This window comes from Sciurus vulgaris (assembly GCF_902686455.1).
Source record: "Sciurus vulgaris genome assembly, chromosome: 3".
In the NCBI taxonomy this organism is placed as follows: domain Eukaryota; kingdom Metazoa; phylum Chordata; class Mammalia; order Rodentia; family Sciuridae; genus Sciurus; species Sciurus vulgaris.
Genome location: NC_136463.1, coordinates 135,014,116 through 135,035,139, shown reverse-complemented (window position 1 = coordinate 135,035,139; position 21,024 = coordinate 135,014,116). Strand labels below are relative to the sequence as shown.

Here is a 21,024-nt window from a genome sequence, read left to right as displayed (position 1 = left end):
CTTAATTCCTACACATCATAAAACAAATGTTATTTTCCTCTTGCTCTTAACTTTCTAAAATTCTTTTGAACATGCAGTTGAATTTAAACAATGAAACACTACAAACTTATTTTGAAGGCAAAACCTATATTAAGATACCAAGAGTAAGTCAATACTGTATTTACGACTATATTTAAATCAAGACTGAGATTGAAGATTTTTAAAGACCTGAGAAAAACTAACAAAACATCCTCTTCGGACACTTTTCTTAAGAGGAAAGTTGAAAGATTGGTTTCACAAGGTCTCTCCCAAAATGTCCAGAAGATGCTTAAAATTTCAACCTTTCAAATTTTATCCTATACTGGTATTTAACAAATAAATAAACCAATGGCACACTATTATGATTTCTTGATCCTGCTGAGTAGAGGCACTTTGGAAATGAGGGGGTTAAATCAGAGCTAGATTGCTAATCTGGGGATGACTTTAAGCAGTGTATTCACCTCTGTGCATCTTGAAAGAGGTTCACATAGTGTATTTTATAATATCTTAGGAGACAGAGTCTATGACATCCCCAATAAACGGTGTTCTGTAGTGAAAAAATTCAGTAAAGCTCCAATTAATCAAAACGGGACATTAATAGAGTGATGGCCAACATTTCATCTGTCTTTAGGGGGTAAAAATAATCTGGCATATAGGAGAATCAACTTTCAAAAACCAAATAACTTCCCAATTCTAGTGCTTGAAAAAAACATTAAGATAAACCTAAATTGAAAGAGCAAAAGAAATGCTCAGAAGCAAACACCAAAGGTTTAAAAGTTACATTCTTCACCCAAGATTTTATAACCAGCAAATACATTGGAAACGAAACATGAAGCAAGCTTATTTTACTACAGTCAGATTCACTTGCAATATGATTCATCTCCTCTGTATTTTATCAAACATTTTTGTACCCATTGCCAAAGCATGCAATTAAACAGATTTATGCAGTCTGAATGCCTTCAAAGCTTTATTTCCTTTTGTAAATTCCAGTACCATCTGACAAATCTTTGTCCAAGAAGTAAACGCGCAAGTACAAAGTTAGCTAGTTTTAGCAGCTCTCCAAACAGAATTAAGGCACAGAAATTAAAGCCCAGTTAGTGTAGTCTAACCCACGTTTGAAAGGAAAATCATTCGATGCCAGATGTATATATGCCAAAAGGAAAGCAAAATAAAATATCCTGTAAAATGTCAGAATTCTTTCAAACAAAAACGGGGCAAACGTAGCAGCATCATGGCATAATGATAACTGTAAAGTCAACGCAACACGGTCTCCAAATAACAGCCACAGTACTTCCATTTCTAATCGCTTAAGGGAGGAAGCTATCCGAGTCTCACTTTCCGGTTCCTCGCTTACAACCGCCACGGGACCCAATGGGACCCGGCCCGAGTCACTAAGCTCCGGCGTCCTATCGGTGTTCATCTCCCTCCCGGACCAAAAGGGGACTCACCGGCAGTCCTTGAGCCATATCGCGATCTTCTCGTTGGGCACGTTTCCTGCGGGGCAGAGCGAGGAGACAGCTCATTACCAAGGCAAGAGGGACTCCAGTTGCTGGGTCAGCCTGAACACTCCCGTATGGAAAGTCTACTGGGGGCAAAATGCAGCCTGAGCAACAAGTCTTAGTGCCCATCTGAAGGGACATCAGAAGGCACCCAGGTGTCTATGTGGACGCTGGAGACGCCAGGTCACGCGCGCGCGTCGGGAGTGTCCCCTGTCCCCTCGGCCTATCATGCACCAAAAATCGCCCAGAACTCGGCAGGCGCCCGGGGCGCACGAGACTTTCCTCCGTCCGCAGTCCCTGGTCTCCCGCGCCCGCCGCCGCCCGGCCCGCGCACCGACCTCTCCCCGTGGGTGCAGGCAGCTTCGCGCCGGGGAGGTCCTCCTCGTCGTCCTCGTCCTCGTCCTGCGTCGTTGCTTCTGTGGACAGATCCTCCGTCTCCGACGCCTGCCAGGAGCTGCGGCACTTGGCCCAGGCCTTCCTCCGGCGACTTGCTACTTGCCACTCCAGTTCCTCCTCCGCCTCCGCCGACGCCGCCAGGGGCCGGTTCATGGCCGCACCGGGGGCTCCGCTGCCCCAGCCAGAGCCTGCGCGAGACACGGCGGCGGCAGCAAGAACCCCCGCCCCTGCTGTCAGCGCCCGACCGGGCTGGGGGCCCGGGGAGCGGGAGCGGGCGCCGGAGGAGGAGGGGACAGGGAGGGAGGGAGGGAAGGAAGGGGAGGGAGGGGGCGGAGGGCCAGCGCTTCACATGAAGCCGGCCGGGCGCGGCGCGGGAGCGCGAGTGGCCGGGGCGAGCGCGGCAGGACCCGAGCGCCGCGGCCCCCGCCCGGCGTGCCCGGGGCGGCCGGCCTCCGCGCGTCTGCGCGCCCCTCCCTCGGCGGCGTCCCACGCCCCCTTCCGGCCCGGGGCGCGCGGGCGCGGCGGGGCGGGGCGCGGAGCGGAGCGCAGCGCACCCGCCCCCGTTGCTGCCCACGGAATGGGCGAGATTTGTTTGTTAGTAATCTTTTCTTCTGTCAACTCCTCCCTCATCTAAAAATAGCGACTGAGTGGGAAGGCCAAGTCTCACAAAACGCCCCCGTGTGAAAACGAGGGTGGGCTTGGGCCCCTGAAACGTATTCTTGGAGGAGTTGCCTGCCCTGTCGGATATCTAATGTCCGCAGGATTGGGGTAAGGATGAAACAGGCGAGTGATTAGCATTCTCAAAATGTCAAAACTGGAAACGATCAAGTTTCGTAGAGTGCTGCTTTCATACTTAGGAAAGTCATTTATGGTGGTTATTGTGTGAGGTATAAAAATGAATTGAGACAACAATTTGGAAATGTCACATTGAAGTTGCACATAGAGAGGCGCATCAAATTGCTTAGAGTTTGATGTTATGAGATGCCACAAGAAACAAATGATGTCAAGGTTTGCAAATACGTTTAAAATGAACTTCTGTGTTCCCTGTGTTAGTTTTTAAATCTTGTGATCAAAATGACTCAAAATGTATCCAAAATCTAATACAGTATAACACATAAGCAACAGTATTCCCTTAACCTTACATCTAACAAGCTACCTCTACTTCCAATATTTTATTGTACTTGGCTATGCTCTGATGAATAAGTTGAACATTTTTTGATCCTAACACGATTGAAAAGAAATTTTGCATGAGTATTTTAAGGGAAGAATTTTTTTTTCACTTGAACTTAAAACCAATAGAATAATAAAATTTCTAATGAAACATTTGTATTACAAGGTAATTAAATGTATTGTCATTGATAGCTAATGGAAACCATAATCTTTGGAGAATATAGAATATAGAATGCTCTTGAGGTGAAATAGTGCCAAGTTTTTATCCAGATACTTAAACATAAGACACAGACTACTGAAATTGAACTCTGATTTGACTGCCTTCATTCTTTCTTATCTTGCTTCTAGCATATTGCTCCTAATTTATAATTTTCAGAACATTCGTATTTCTGACTAAAATCAGCAACTTCTAATGGTTGACCAATATCCCCAAGTTCAAATTCAGACTCCAGGCTATCTTCCCAGAACCATCACAGCTTTATATTGGGCCTCATATATTTACTGCAAACGTAAGGTGAGTTAGAATAGTGATGTTAGCATCTCAATAGCTTGAATTTTCACTATTATAGATCTTAGACTCTTTAAGACTTCCTTAACCTTCAGGTGTTCTGTAGTAGGATGCATCTGACCATTTACTGACCCTCCAAAATAGGGTAGACTACCTGTGGGAAGGTGGGAACAAGTGGGGGAGGTGCTTAAAGAAAAGGCATTGAAAGGCTGCTTAAATGCCACAAAATATGCTGCCTTCATAGTTTTATTCAGGACCTTAAAGGGTCCCCACCCTATCTGCTGCTCCCAGCTTCAGTTTTATGGGTATCTATGTATCAGGGTGACTCTTTGTCTTTTTCCTGTGCTTTCTATCCAATGTCTTACTGATTTTCAAAATCCAGCTAATCCAGAACTTTTTGACTCCATGGTTCCAAGCCTCCTACTCATATCCCTTCCACAGTTCCCAGAGAAACATCAGAATATCCATATCATCTATTTTCAAACTAAATTATGGAGTAAAGCATATGACTACCTCTGGACTCTATGTTTGGCTTACCAACCAGATTGTAAACTTTAAAGATGTAAAGAACATTTGTCCAAATTCTTCTTACATGAACCTTCATGCTTTCAGTACAGTGCTGATCTCAAAAGGGATATTAAATCCTCTTGAGGTGAGTTGTTTTTTTTGTTTGTTTGTTTGTTTGTTTGTTGTTCTTTTGTTTTAATGTTTTTCAGAGTAGACAAACTGGTAAAATATTTTCTTTGTGTTGTTTCTCCAAGCCTATTATATTTTAATAGTTTTGCTATTGTTTAAGTACATTTTTAGACAATAATAGCAACAAAGAATTTGAGAAAGGCATTGTTAATATTTTAAAATCAGACAACCAGAGTCAAAAGAAAGAAGAAGAAGAAGAAAAAAAAAAAGAATACACAGGTAACATTAGAATACTGCAATTATTGAACCTCCAAAACACAAATGTACTGTTTTCTTTTGCATGGCAATTTTTAATGCAAAATTTTGAGGTTACATATGGAGAAGGAAATCCATGAGCCAGCTTGCTATTATTTGCCTTAAAAACAAAGGGATTTGAACTGTATAGTCAACTCTGAGATTTTTTTTTTAATTCCCAAGATGTTTCACTTATTCAATAGTGAATTATAAACATGAGAAGAGTCTGCTTCTTCAATACCTGTTTTCCAAACTGCAAATCCACATTGAAAATGCTCTACATAAAGAATTTTGGCCGATACTGATGCTTAGGAGGTAGAGGGAGGAACATGTGGATAACTCTGTGTAGCATGATATAATGGAAACAGTAGCATCTTTAGTGTCAAATTAAAGTCTGAAAGTTTTTCTTCTTTTTGTTGCTGTATGGCCTGGAGCGAGACAGCTAATCCTTCTGGTAATCACTTTCTTCACCTATGAAGTGACAATCATAACTGCTTTCCCAAATTGATGTGAGGATTACATGAAATGAAGTAGGTGTTCGGTATGACTGTTAGAATTATTTTATTGCAAAAGGTAAAAATAGACAAGTTTTATATGGGAAATTATTCTTATGCTAGTGAATGGCATCTATCTTCATGCTTCTGCAGCTATTTTAAAATTGGAATAAATTCAGGCCAGGACAGAAAATATACTCTGGTTGAATTATGCAATTTTAAATGGAAAAACTTATATCATAAGTGAAACCTTATGTTTGGTTTAATTATTTGGTTACATTTTACATTTCCAAACCTTAACACATGCCTCAAAATTACAAATCAAGATTTGCCATGGAGTAAGTGAAGGCATTTTGGTTAAGGCTTTTGGTTCTAGTCAAAGTACTGTTTTTTTGCTAATATTTATGTAATCAAAATTTTTTTATTTTGTATCTGAAAATGTTAATAATTCTGAGTCTAATTAAGAGTGATAGATTTGCAGTTGTATCAATTTTTTACCCCTTAAGACAAAAAGAAGGTGTAAAGTAAGTAGAATTTCAGGTTAAATAAACAGCAAGCAGCCCAACACAGTGGCACACATCTGTAATCCCAGTGATTTAGGGAGGCTGAGGCAGGAGAAACATAATATTGAGGCCAACCTGGGCAATTTATTGAGACCCTGTCTCAAAATAAAAATTGAAAAGGTCTGGGCTGTAGCTCATTGGTAGAATACTTGCCTAGCACTTATGAAGCCCCAGGTTCAATCCCCAGTACCAAAACAAAACAAAAACTAATAATAATAAATAGTTAAAAATAAAAATAAATGGAAAAGAGCACTTTATATTTTAAAAGGAAAAAACAATTCTCGTGAAAATAGTTTTGGAAAACAATACATATGACATCCCTTCTTCTTCTTCTTCCACTTCATCCCAGTCAAAAGTATTAAAAGTCTTGAGAAGTCCTCAAATTTTATCTTAAATTAACATGATTTAACTTGTTTAGCCCAGTATTTCTAACATTCATTTCAACAGGAAATCTTTTGGGTCCCTCAATATATCAACATTTCCAAGGATAACAGTAGAATAATTTGCAAAAGAATAAAAGTGAATGAAGGGAAAGAGTTAATCAACAAGAGTAGATTCTTCAAAAACTTTCAAAGATTTATTTATAAATCATGTAAGTAAACTATGGTAGTCTGATATTGGTTGGTTCTTTGATATATTCCTGTGTGCCATTATTAATAATTAAAGTATTTATAGTTTTATTGTAGATATTTTAAGGTAATAAAATTATATAGTTAAGATTTATAACTCAAACTTCTAACTTATTCCTAGAAGTTTCCATATTGGCATAAATTCAAGGACTGTTGGATTAGCTGCTTTTCCTCATGAGGTAACACTAATAAAACAATCCACTATTTTGATTTGCTGTTTTTCTCAAGTACGAAACAGAGTGTGGAAGATTTTAATACCATTAGAACTTTGCCTTTCTAATTATTTAAGTTACTAAGTTAAATTATTGGTTTGGTTAAGTTATTAGTTTGTATACTTTCTAATGTTTTTCATATTAAAAGTTTGTTGATTTTTATCACTTATTCTAAGATCTTTTTTTTTTTTTTTTTTAGTTTGTTAAATATTCCTAAATTTAACTTCACTGCAGTGAAACTTTTTAGCCAACTTTTTTTTCTTTCCAGTGGCTCAGTTCTCATGTTTCTGAGCAACAGGTAAAAATGGCTTATCTATTCTTCTTCAGCAGTGGAATGAAGCAAGTTATGTAACAGAATAAGTTTTATTGGGTCTGTTTCTTGAGCTAATGAAACAACTCAAGAAGATTTTGGAATCTTCTTTATTGGATATAGTTAATGGAAACCCAAAATAGGTAGAGTTATCTATTATATTGCACATTTATATTATATATCACATATAATTACATATTAATTATATATAATTATGTATTTTTCTGTAATATTTATCTTTGAAGCTTAGATGCTCAAGTTTGGATCAGTCCCTTCTTTTTCTTCTCAGTCCTTATCTCTGACATTTTGCATAAAAGGTTTTAAAGAGGTATATCTGTCCATAGAAAATGCCCAGTCTATGTCAATGCCAGTTGATATTAAGGATATTTCTGTGGGGTACAGTAAAATCAGTGATGTGTCATTATTGAGTTTCCTAGTATTAGTATTCTCCTCTAATGTGACCAATTTATTGATACACATTTTCTTCTTAGTTGAAGATTATTCTCTAACTCTTATGTGTATGATTTTTTTTAGCCATTTAATACTTTTTGAAAAATGTATGCATGTATTTGGAATTACCTATTGTATGTAAATCTTCCCTTCTGTATTTTATGAAGACAAGAAAAAGGAAGGTTGATGACCAGACGAATCATGTATCTAATACTGATGGATTCTGAAAAGTTTTAATTGGTGTAGACTTCATAATGGTTCTTACACACACACACACACACACTGTGTCTTTTTAAAACAAAATTAATTATTCTCATGTGTGCCTGAACCTAAATAAATATAAACTTCACTGGCCTCTCCCACCACATTTCCCTTCTCTAATCTCCCTTCTGCAGCTCCTTCAAGCCCATCTCAGAACAAACACAATCTGCATTCTGAACAGACCATTTACAAGTTGAATGGAGTTATTTTGGGTGAGTCATTGAAAACACAGTACAAACCCTTTCCTCACTCACCAGAAATGCATTTTTAAAATAAAGCCAAAGCGAACAAGGCTTGGCAAGTTTAAGGGTGGACAAAATGGGGAGAGAACAGGTCTTCTGCCAGCCTTAGGCAGGATTTGGTAAACTGCTTTTGGCTATTTCTTAACATTCAACTCCCCAATTCTTTTTACTATCACCAACTGAAAGCACCAGTTTGAGCAGGTAGAACACCAAAACATGGATATTCCAATTTCAGCTAGTGCTGTTAACCATGGGCACCACCAGTAGGTCCACAATAGTATAGCAACAGCTTTAAGTTCCCCTTTTTATCTTTCTTTAATTTAGATACCATAAAATGTATAGATTTAATAATCCCTTTCTTCCAATTAGCTTTTAATAAATAATAATTATAGACATACATTAGAAAGTTGAATATAAATTCAACATGCAATCCTTTAAAATGACTGTTAGGGCTGGAGATATATAACTCAGTGGTAGAGCACTTGCTGGCATATGTGAGGCCCAGGGTTCGCTTTCCAGAACTGAAGGAAGGGAGGGAGATAGAAAATGCTTTTTAAATAAGTGAAGTCCTATGAGAGTTAAGCAATAAAATATTAAAGGAAATAGGTTTATGAAGAGAGAAAATAATAAGCTAGTTCTTAAGAAACAAGTTGAATTATTATAATATATATACTTGTATGATAAAATGACTTGATGAATTTAGTAAATTTAATATGCAAGTATTCAAGATTTAGAAATCAGTGTAGATTCTTATTTTTCTATCTGTAGAACATAGTACTTACCCTGTATCATACAGAAAGTTTTCTAGCCGAAATTCAAGTGATTACTTTTCCACAATCTGCTACTGATCAGTTGAGGCTTGTATCTCCTGAATGAGAAGAAATTGAGAATCAAGGAGACATTCTTAAGCATACAATGTTAACTCAGAACTCTTGCTATAAAATTTGATAGACTCTAAAATCATCTTTAACACAGGCTGACCCAGAATATTATTGTGAACCAATTAACACATACTATTGGGGTCCTATGGTTAGAAGTGTCCTTGTGCACAAAAGGTTCATCCCCAAGTTGTGTAGGTATTCTTGAATTCCCTGCAAATCATCAGTTTCCACAAGGCAGGGTGACAATTGTTGGTAAAGAGAATGAAAACTATTTGAAATTTAATCTGTCTATGGAAGTGCCAGGGTCAAAATAAACAAACAGATATTTCCTGCCATAGTTAAAAGCAAAGTACTCTGTTTCCCACATTTGGGGGAATTTTTGTCCATCACTTTTTTTTTTTTTTTTTTTTTTTTTAATGCTTAAGGGATTGTTTTCTTAATTATAAAATAAGAATTTATGCATCCTTCAAAATGTATCTGTCTCGTCTAGGAATGATTTTTATCTCATTGATTTGTATTTAAATGAAATTTACATATGACAAAAGGGGAGTTAATATCTAACAATATTAAGAAATAAGAACAAAACAGTGTTTTCCTATAATTGTCAAAACTAAATTGTGAAGCACATTACTATCAAATTTCTATGGGACAAGAAAGTTTGTATAGGTAACATATTTGGACTAGATTATATAAGTACTCATCAAACAACTTACAGTTGTACTTATTAATACATTGTTATTAAGTAAGGAGACACAGGTTAAAGGTTAGCACACAGGCTATCTGTGCTTAATTTTTAAAGATTCCCTGAGCCTATGACTTTCCTTTTTTTCTCTCTCTTTTTAAACAAGTAATTCCAATTTAGCACCTTAAAACCCTTTAAATATCATAATTAATTAAAATAATGTGATAATCAATTTGGATAATCATTACTAAAAGCAATCATTTAAGTGGAGCCAAGGAAATAACAATGTAAAAAAAAATGGATACTTTTAATGAGTATTCTTTATGCCAGATACCATATTTAGGGATGAGATTAATACTGTCTCCTTTAATACAGAACCTGTATGAGTTCTTGTCTTATTCTCACTTTATAGATAGGGAAACTGTGTTTCTGAGAGGTTAATACTTGTCCCAGATCACATACCAAGACTCTTCCCTGGCAAAGTGGGTGCCCTTGCCTACCATGTACAACTGTCTCATGGAACTTTAGGCCTCAGACATTAGCAGTGGCTGTATCTCAGCATACTGAGAGGATTGAAATTCCTCACTTAGGGATAATGGGGAGAGAATCAGTGGCACCCATAAGTCAACAGGATCCTAAGGATCCTACTACTATAACTCCTTTATTTTATAGGAGAGGAAAATTGAGCTCAGAAAGTTTCAGTAACCTGCCCAAGGTCAACAGCCAGTTAGGTTAGCTAATTGGTTAGGGACAAAAATCCATATCAGAAGTTTAGTGTGCTTTCTTATCTACCATACAGGAAGCTTTGGGCAACAATTATAAATATTTTAATTCTTTAACTTGAACATATCAGGAAATCATACACTTTTCTTATGTTTTTTAGAGAAAACTTGTGTGAGCAGACATTGCTGCAAAACAGATTTCAAAGCATAAATCGACCAATAGAAGTGATACTATGGACCAGAATTTTTTATACCAAGCACATACTTTCAGAATATTTGCAGTAATTATTCAAAAGAAATTTTCAAGGTTCTCCATAATATTTGTTAGTCTGTGATCATGAGAGTTCAGGTTAAATGTAGACATGTCTCCACTCTGTCCTTGAAAAATTAAAAGAAATTACAAACAATATATCTATTCTTACCTGGGTCCAAATCTAGTTTATGAATGTATGGGATAGCAGCATGAACTTAGTTCTGCTCACTATATATATGTGATTCTTCATTTTTTATTCAATCATTAGCACATTTGTTGAGTACCAACACTGTGGTAGATACTGTAAAACTTTAGTGTTATGGTAATGACCCAAAAAGGCTAATCTTGTAATGCCATCCTACAGTGGAGGCCTTTCTGAGTGTTCATCTCATTCCTCCTCTTCCTTTTTTTTTTCTCTTTGCTTATGTCTTCTTTTCCTTTCTCTATCTCTTCCTATAATACAGCTAGTCTCTCTTTTTCTATCACCATAAAGTATGCTACAACCTTTACTATTTATCTCATATAGAAGAAAAAGGTATGAATGACAATGTTTACTCAGTCTTATTTATGTAGATAATCAAAATCATAAAAGTTTCTCTTTAAAATACAGTCATTAGAACAAATATAATTTTAAGACAGTCTAGTAATATGGTATATGTTGTTTTCAATGTAATTTGAAAAGTTCAGTTCTACAGTACTCTTACCAGGCCCTTGACTATACAAGTTCAGTCATGTGGTGATACTCTTTAAAGCAACTGTGTCCAGAGTTAAAACCAGAAGGGAAAACATAGCTTCTTGCTAGTCCTTATCTAGCCATTTTAAGGATTGGAGGAGTGAGAAGTGGCATGATGTGGTGGGGCTCGAGATAGAAGTATGACAATTCTAAAGTCTGTTATACGGGTGCCCATAGCAGAGATGTGGGTAAAATTTACAGGTATCTTCATACAGTGCCATACAATACCATAAGCTTCTATTCATAAGCAGGTTGTGTGATAAATCTGCTTGCAGTAAATATAGAGAGATACCCACTCAACAACCAAGCAGTCTCCTGTTCCCCTGCATCTCTAGGAAGAACTGTAATAGACCTGCTACTATTCCTACCAAATCATTAGCTATGCCTTGAGGTATTTACAATGTTGTTTAAAATATTTTTAAAATGCAACCATGTAGCTAAACAAGTTATGTACATTTCAGCAGAGAAAATATATGTGTAAGTATTAAATCATATCTAGGTTGTAGTCAGGAGAATGTTCCTTTCATATAAACCAAGTTTCTCAATAGCCCTACAAATATTGACAAAGGCAAAGATATTAAAAACTGCTTTTATTTTATCTAATCTTCTCACTCCAAAAATGAAAAATAAACATCTAGGTTTTTAACATGTAATATTAAAATTCCTCAGTAAAGTTGATACTTCAGATCCAAAATTTGTAACTCCATCTAGCCATATTTCTAGAGAGCACACAAGACTGGGAACAGAATTTCTGCAAACCTGAGTATGTTATTCTACTTGTGTTTGAGTCCTCCTAGGATAGCATATTATTTTCTAGTATATGAAAAGCTCAAGACTCTAACACCCCTAGTCTAGAAACATTCTTGAACTCAGAAGATTTGCCCAAGGGGAATAATGTTCATGATAAGAAAGTGAGGAATTTGGCTTCTCAGACTAAAATCTGATTTCTAAACAAACCTGAACTGACAGATATGGGACCCAAACTTTTAAGATTTTAACTAAGAATCATGTAAAACTCTAACTTAAGAAGAGAGAAATGTTAACTATTTTGATTTCATCATTACAATTGTCTACATATATCCAGTTGTCACCTTGTACCTTGTACCCCATAAATTTGTATAATTAAAATAATAATTAAAGGAAGAAACTGCTAACTTGAGTAGAAACAATATTCACAATATTCAGAATGTTTTCCTTTTTTTTTTTTTTTTTTTTTTTTTTTTTTTTTTGTGGTGCTGGGGATTTGAACCCAGGGCCTTGTGCTTACAAGGCAAGCACTCAACCAACTGAGCTATATCCCCAGCCCCAGAATGTTTTTCTAAAGGATGAAAATTTGGCTACTATCATGACTACTGAACATGCATTATATTTATTTAAATATGTTAACATTTACCCATGATTTATAGGAGACCAGAAAAGAGCTCAGTGCTTGATAATATCCAGTGATTTCCAGAAAGTCACTTTTTTACACAGTCACACTGTGATTTATGCAGTGGCAACTGCCTATATCTGTTCTCCCTATATGCAATGATATGAAATGAGAAGGCACCATGTCTAATAGGACATTAAGAATGTCTTCTCTGTAGGACACGTTAAGGAGAAATTTCTCTTACAATATATGTTCCAAGAACAGTTGAAATTGCCAGGATATGTGTACTTTTGAATATCATGAGCCCTGGAAACTGCGTAACTGACAGTTTCTGGTTTTACATTGACTGATGGAAAAGTTGAGAGCCAGTGTGTGGCTCACCCAGGGCAGATGAGTAGGTCATCACAGTATGTATCCTGAACCTTATTCATAGCTCTGTTTTGTTCCTATCCTTTTGTTTGTTTGTTTGTTTGTTTTTGTTTAATTTCTTCTTCCATTTTTTTCCTCAAAAAAAATGTTTGTTTGTTTTTTTAATAATCTTTTTCTGTAACATGGCAAAGAATAGCTAAGTAAAATACATGGGGAAATTATGCAAAAATACATGTTTACTATGAGAATATGTCCACTCCTAGAGGACTATTAGAAGGGAAATGAACAAAAATATTCTGTTAAAGTGAAACATTATGGCTCTTTTCCAAGCTTTTTGAAATTATATTTACATTTGTGGGGAGGTACTTGAACATCGAAAGCTCTACCTATTTAGTTCAGAAGTAGGAGCAGGGGGAAGTATGTGAATGACCCTACACAATGTACTTCAGTTTGATTATTTTAAGACAAGTGTGGAACTATCATAATTGATATTATCAGTGAGGTTGGAAAAGTAGGTGAGAGCCAATTTTCAAAGATCTTGGTACACTGTTCTAAGGGACTGTCTTATTGCCAGTGGGAATTCAGATGCAGTTTTCAGTTTTTAATTCAAGTACTCGGTTGAAAGATAACTAGTTAACTGTTTGTTGGAAGAGTTGGGAAGCAACAAATAAGGGAACCAGTTAGGAAGCTTATTAGCATGGTGGGTGGGGGGAGCAGTTAATTAAAATCTGCATTTCAGCAATGAGAATCAGCTGCATTCAGATTTGACAGATTAGAAATGGACGAGGATGGGCTGGGGACATAGCTCAGTTGGTAGAGTGCCTGCCTCACATGCATAGGGCCCTGGGTTCAATCCTCAGCACCACCCCCAAAAAAAAAAAAAAAAAAAAAATGGATAAGGAGGCAGAACCAGATTGCCACCACCAAGTCTTGGGTTCTACTTTAGGTGACTGGATGGGTGTTGGTGTCATTTAATGTTAGAGAATTTATACAAATTGGATATTTAGGGATAATTTGGGAGTAAAAGGAACAAAGTAGAAGAAAGGAAATTAGTATAATGCAAAATGTATTAAACATGAAGTGCTATAAGACATACTGATAGATATGTATCCCTAAGCTTTCAGAAACATAGTTCAGAGCTGGAACTCTGGATAAAAGTTTAGTTTAAATTGTGTGTGTGTGTGTGTGTGTGTGTGTGTGTGTGTGTGTGTTAAGCCATTAATTTCAGGTAGCCATCTTTCTCTATGATCCTGATAAGTCATCTTATTTCCCCAAAAAAGCTATTGTAAACCTACAGAGGCAATAATAATAAATGCTCTCTAAAATGGCATATCCAGTGGGTATTTTCCAGCCCTCATTTTATAGTTATGATTGTCAGCAGGATCCACTACTACTCTCATTTCTTTCTTGATCTTATATTTCCCAATTCTCCTATTTTCAGTCTCCTTCACTGGCTTTTATTTTCCTACCAATTGTACTGTTGTTTTTAGTGTCTCTCTCTCAAGTTCACATATTCCCCAGGGGTGAGGAGAGAAGGAGAAACATATCACATTGAGTATTTAGGTCACTAAAGAAATGTAGCTTTTAATCTGTGAAAGCAGAGGTTATTTGGGATGTTAAGCAAAGGGATGCCATGATCTGACTCATATTTCAAAAGACTAACGCTGACTACTATTTGTAAAATTGACTGATTGGTTTAGAGATAGAAGTAGGGAGAAAAACCAAGGTTTCCGAAATAAGGTAGGCTTGTATCAGAGTAGGAGCTTTGGAAATGGTAGGGATCATGGATATATCTTCTAGATAAGGTAAATAGGATTGGATTATGGGTTGGAAAAGTGTGTAAAAGAAAACAGTCATGAATGGTTCCATTTTTTGACCCGAGCAACTAGAAGACTGGAGTAAGAACACTGAGATGCAGTTTGGGGAGAAACAAAAGTTGGTTGGCTGAGTTAGGTTTGAAGGAACTGTTAGATATACAAGTGGAGGTGCTGAATATGAATATAGAGTTCAGGAGAAATATTTGGACTGGCATATATTTTAAGGAGTCATAAACAAACAATGGTAGGGTGCTTCATATTTTTGAGGCAAAATCCAGCATAGGAGGCTGAGAAAAATCAACTGGTGAGGTAAAAAAAAAATAAAATAAAAACAGAAGAAGTGGTGTTCAAAAAGTAGTTGAAAAAAAAAAAGTGTTAAAGAGAAAGAAATGATCAGTTTTACCAACTTTCTGGGAAGTTGGCTAAGATGAAAACTGAGAACTGGCCTCTGAATTTGGCGGAAGAGATTTTGTTGCTGACCTTGACAATAATTATTGCACTGGAATGGTGAAAAATGAAGACTCAGGTAGAGTGGAAATCTGTGGGTTTTTTTTTCTTTTAGAAGAGGGAAACAGGAAATTGCAGCAATATTCAAATTAAACAATTAATTTACTAACATATAACAAAAGAGCAGGAAAATCATTATACAAATAAATGATCACTTTTTAAAAAATCACAAAAGTCTAGGCCTGGCTAAAGTTGAAGAAAAAGTGAAGTTCTAAAGTTTTAATCCCTCTGAGTTTATCCCAATTAATTTTAATATTCTAGCTTCTTGTAATTATTATCGTTTCTGAGTAATTCAGTAACAAGAGAGGTAAAATGAAAGCAGTATATATAGACATCATACAAGAAGGGAATGATAACAATAAAAAGATAGTTGAAAGGAAATGTAGGGTTGAAGAATGATTTTGAAGGTTTTTATTGAGGTCATCCCCCCAGAAACCTTCAAAATCATTCTTCAACCCTACATTTGATGCTTAACATTCAATGAACTTAATTTTAGAAGGTCATTTTCTTTCTTTTAGATGAGAAGGAGATTCAAATACACCAATATTAAATTTTTAAGAGGAGATCATTTTTTTAAAAGAGTTTTTATTATTTTTTTAATTGACAGAAAAAATATGTGTTTGTAGTGTACAGCATGATGTCTTAAAGCATATATACATCATGGAATAATTAAATCTAGATAATTAACATATATATATATACCTAATATATTATCATTTTTGTGGCAGGAACATTTTATATACACAACATTTTTCAAGAATACAATATATTATTATTAACTATAGTTACCATAGCATATCATAGATCTCTTAACTTATTCCTCTTATCTAACTGCAGTTTTGTATCCTTTGACTAACATCTCCACATTCCCAACCCCAACCACTCCAGCTTCTGACCATCACCATTCTAATCTACTTCTATAAGATAAATTGCTTTAGAATCCACATGTTGTGAGATTGTGTAGCATTTGTTTTTCTGTGGCTTGCTTATTTCACTCAGCATAATGTCCTCCATGCTCTTTCATATTGTCTGAAATGAAAAATCTGCAATAAACATAGGAGTGCAGATATCTCTTCAATATACTGATTTCATTTCCTTTGAATATATATATATTAGCAAAGTATATATATATATCTCCAGAAGCCAAAAGTGGGGTTGCTGGTTCATATGGTAGTTCTATATTTAATATTTCAAGGAACCTATACCATTTTCCATAATGACTGAATTTACATTTCGCTCAACAGTGTGCAAGACAACCAACACTTGGTATCATATCTTTTTGACAAAAGTGATTCTAACAAGTGTGAGATGATATCTCATTGTGTTTTGAGTTTGCATTTCCCAGACGAGAAACAATATTGGGCATTTTTTCATATACCTCTTGGCCATTTGTTTATTTTCTTTTGAAAAGTGTCTGTTCAGGTCCTTTTCCCATTTTTAAGTCAGTTTGTTTTCTTGCTGTTGACTTGTTTGCTTTTCTTATATATTTTGAATATTAACCCCTTATCAGATACCATAGTTTGCATATATATTCTCCCACTCTATCTCTTCACTCTGTTGATTGTTTCCTTTGCTATGTACAACTTTTTTAGTTCAATGTAACTTTGTCTATTTTGCTCTTGTTTTATTATTATTGACTCTATTTTGGGAGTCACAGTGAAAAAAAAAAAAAAAAATCACTGCCCAAACCAATGTCTGGGGGCTTTTTGGAGCGAGATTATTTAAACAAATTTATACCTACTGTATGTATATGTATGTGTACACACACACACACCCACACACACACACACACACACACACACACACACACACACACACACATATTCTGAGAATTAGACCAAATCATCTGCTAAAGTGATTGAGCCTGAGCTGTTTGGAGAATTAAAAAGAATGAAGATTTGGAATAGCTATAACTGGTTATGAACAAAGAACCACCAGGGAGAAATAGAACACGTGTTTATCCAACAATTATATACCACTCTAAGCACTTTATAAATATTAACTTGTTCATGCAAAATAACGTACCTGAGAGGTATGTTCAATTATCACCCCCCCCCTTGCAGGTGAACACAATGAGGTATGAAGCAGTCATGCTGTTTTCCCATGGGCACCCAGCTAGTACGAGTGGGGCCAGGAACTGAGCCCAATGCTCTTGACCACTTCACAATTGATGCTTCCTTGTTGCTGAGCATCTTAGAGGGCCCATATGACTTTATTTAGCAGGCTTAAGTACACTGGTGTTGAATTTCAGAAGACTAACTTTTAGGTTCATTCAGGATAGGAGTTCAGAAGTTGAGAAGTTGGAAAGTCAGAGGAAGTTGAGGGGTTCACTGGTGAGAGAATGCAGAATAGATGGAAGAGGGACGCCAGGAATAGAGGAAGTAGGCCTGTGGAGGGGCTCAGAGACTTGGTCCTTTGCTATATTCTGAAAGATTTTAGATCTCTCATCAAGTCATTAAACTAGTCTGATAAAAATTAAAAAGAATGATAGTTGAAAGAAGTAGGAACTCAGATTAAGACAGCATGATTTTGAAGTGTACCTATGGGAGTTGTTGGGATGACGAGGTAGCACTGTAGTATGTGTCCATGGTAGTGAATATATAAGTCCAAAGAAAAGGCCTACGCAGCAGAGAAGGTCAAGAAGTTGTGATTTTAAGGTATTAGGTGGGGCATCCTCACAAGTCATGTTTGAATCACTCAGGATGAGACAGGAAATGGGGTGGAGAAAAGGGCTATAGAGCCCAGTGGTTTGCAGTGTGAGACCATGAAAGAATGAAATATAGGAAGTTATGAAACTAAGTTGACACAGTGAAGAGACTCCAGACAAGAGTCATAGAAGAAAACCTTTCTTGTAGCCACCTGCCTCTGTGAGTGAGGGGGAAACCAACATTTCCATGTCCCTGAGGTGCCTACCTGGCAGCATTCCTGAACAGCTTTTAAAAGGTTGAACTTTTGAAATGATTAAAGGCTTAAATTACCTCAGAGGTCCAACACATTAGCAAAGTAAATATTAACATAGATTAGTTTATCTAGCTCATTTAAAACCATTATCATTTAAATACAAATAGGGCTAAAGAGTGGATACATTTTGAAAGGAGAGTATGGAAGGAGGGAAGGAACACAGGAAATTGAGCCTACAGGTAATGTGAACAACTCACTTAAAGAGGAGAGAACCACCAACCACGAACATGGAGAACAACCACGTGCTCCAGAGATAGTGTAGAATTGGCCAATGATCCATCTTCTTCCACTCATTCAGAATATTCAGTAAAAGATATTTTAATTATTTCCGATGCAGCGATATGGGGGTTTTCTCAGTTCTAACAAAGCTAAGTGTGGGAAGTCATCCTTATCTAGCAGAATCAGGCAGTTCCCTGTCTAGTTTCCCTAAGAGAATGACTCCCCTAACTCCACCCTATCCTGTCCATTACAGAAGAAGCTCCTTCTGGTCTTGGTCCCCTTTTACCTGTGTATTATAAATAAAAGAGAGTTCGGTTACTCCACTTTGTTGTTGTTAGAGGCCAGAGCTGGTTTGGCCAGACCCATCATGCCCCCTCTCATTTAAAAAGAGTATTGGCTCTTATATGTTTCTTGAGTAGATACATTTTTGGGTAATTGAGTGATTACAGCCAACATCCTCCTCCAGCAGTTAGTCCTTTTCTCATCTACGTGGGACATGGCAGAGAGGCCCCCACAGCTAAGGGTCTCAAAAAAAAAAGGAATCAATTTTTACAAATCCAAAAAGAACAGAGGTCTCTGCATATTATGACAGTTGATCAACATCTTATCTCTGAAACAAAAAGTAGGATAAATTACATTCTTTTACAAAAGTATCTAATATTGGAGGAAACTGTTTTAGTTAACAAAATTGTTTGCTTTGGTGACCTATAGTGTTAGTTACCTTCCAAACCACCACTGTTTTACCTTATCTTTTTATTATTATTATTTTTAATTTTTTACAGACTGAATTTTGATTCATTGATATACACAAATGGGGTATATCATTTTGTTTCTGTGGTTGTGCATGATGTAGATTCATACCGTTCGTGTAATCATACACGTACACAGGATAATGATGTCTGTCTCATTCCAGTTTTTCATACCCCCCCCCCTTATTTCCTTCTACATACTCTAAAGTTTCTCCATTCTTACTCCCCACCCCCCACACTCCCATTATATGTCATCATCCACTTATCAGGAAAACATTTGGCCTTTGGTTTTTTGGGATTGGCTTATTTCACTTAGCATGATATTCTTCAATTCCATCCATTTATCTGCAAATGCATAATATTATTCTTCTTTATGGCTGAATAATATTCCATTGTGTATATATACCACAGTTTCTTTATCCATTCATCTGTTGAAGGGCATCCAGGTTGGTTCCACAATCTAGCTATAGTGAGTTGAGCTGCTAACTTTACACCAAAACTATAAAGAACCCAATCAATAAATGGGCCAAGGAACTAGACAGACACTTTACAGAAGAAGACATACAGGCGATTAATAAATATATGAAAAAGTGTTCAACATCTCTAGTACTTAGAGAAATGCAAATTAAAACAACGCTAAGATTTCATCTTACTCCAATTAGAATGGCTGTTATCAAAAGCACGAACAGTAATAGATGTTGGCGTGGGTGTGGGGGAAAATGCACACTTTTACATTGCTGGTGGAGTTGCAAATTGGTACAGCCACTCTGGAAAGCAGTGTGGAGAATCCTCAGAAAACTCTGAATGGAACCACCTTTTGACTCAGTTATCCCACTCCTTGGTTTATACTCAAAGGACTTAAAATTAGCATACTACAGTAATGCAGCCACATCAATGTTTATAGCAGCTCAATTACCTTTATCTTTATCAACAGAATCCTTTTTATGCCACTGAATGTTGGCTTCTCCACATGACACAAAAGTTTATGGCAGCCACTTTGTGCCATGAGGGAAACTTATCAAAGAAGACAATTTGCTGATAAGATTTCCAATTTTAAGAAATAGGAAAGTAAGGACTCTGTTAAATTTGAATTTCAAGTAGCAAAAAATATTGCATGTCTTATACCTTTAAAATTATAAATTGTTTATCTTAAATTCAAATTTAAGTGGATGTTTTATATTTAGTCTGGCAAACCTAGAATGACAAAACAGAAATTTGCAAAGATCCTAACTTAATGAAGAATAATTGAATTGCTGAATTAGCCATATCTGACATCATCTTAACTTTAAAAATTGTAATACTGGGTAAATTTTCCTTACTGTTAAACTTTTATTTCTGCATTTCTGTTACTTATAGTCAAATGTATCCTAATTAACAGTGTTACTATCCCTGACATTGAGCAAGTTGATAAAACATATAGTTTATCCCTGAGTGTGAACTTACACATTTTAGTTAAGATTTTCAAAAAATATTTGTGAAAGTTATTCAATATGAAATACATCTATATCTTAAGATTTCAGGATTTTTGTTTTTGTTTTTGGTACTAGGGATTGAACCCTGGAGCGCTTTACCACTGAGCTAAATCCCCAATCTTCTATTTATTTTTTATTTTGAGATGAGCTCTTGCTAAGTTGCTGAGGCTGGCTTTGAACTTGGCCATCCTCCTACCTCAACTTCCCAAGTCACTAGGATTACAGGTGTGTGCCACCTGATCTGATCTGATCCCTAGCTACCCCCTTATTCTTCTCTCCTTCCTTTTCTAAAAGTCTGACTTAAATGCAACTCTTTCTAAGCATGTTTGTTTAACTAAGAAAAACAAAATCACTACAGTCACAGAAGCCATTCACATTAGAATATTGTCCAGTTATCACTATTCTCATTCAAACAAACCCTTTAACAGACTTCTCATGTGCACCCCTCAACACTCATTTCATAGTACTCATCCAGAAAATTTTGCTTCTTAGAAAAAATACTTTTCTTTGTGTCTGATTTGAGAAGAAAGAATGATGGCACATGCATGAATACAAACATACACATACCTACAAATGACACTGAACATAAGAAAAAGGAAGAAGGAGAA

The 21,024-nt window shown here is 36.3% G+C and overlaps 1 protein-coding gene and 1 long non-coding RNA gene across 5 annotated transcripts in view; one reads left to right on the top strand and one right to left on the bottom strand.

The window, feature by feature from the left end:
* Window positions 1-21,024, bottom strand: part of ITPRID2 (ITPR interacting domain containing 2) — an 86,734-nt gene that overhangs the window by 34,632 nt on the left and 31,078 nt on the right. The window contains 3 exon segments of the mRNA XM_079134565.1: window positions 1,467-1,512; window positions 1,856-2,101; window positions 8,465-8,550. Coding sequence (XP_078990691.1) covers window positions 1,467-1,512; window positions 1,856-2,101; window positions 8,465-8,474 — 302 coding nt within the window. The 5' untranslated portion in view covers window positions 8,475-8,550.
* On the top strand, window positions 2,365-20,507 carry LOC306657978. 4 transcript variants are annotated; one of them, XR_013762932.1, is made up of 5 exons: window positions 2,365-4,243; window positions 6,026-6,170; window positions 6,329-6,386; window positions 7,575-7,652; window positions 20,492-20,507. It is a non-coding gene; the product is annotated as an uncharacterized lncRNA (long non-coding RNA). The 4 variants fall into 4 exon arrangements; XR_013762933.1 differs by lacking the exon at window positions 20,492-20,507 and having other exon boundaries at window positions 2,365-2,681; window positions 4,033-4,243; window positions 7,575-8,445; XR_013762935.1 differs by lacking the exon at window positions 20,492-20,507 and having other exon boundaries at window positions 7,575-8,445.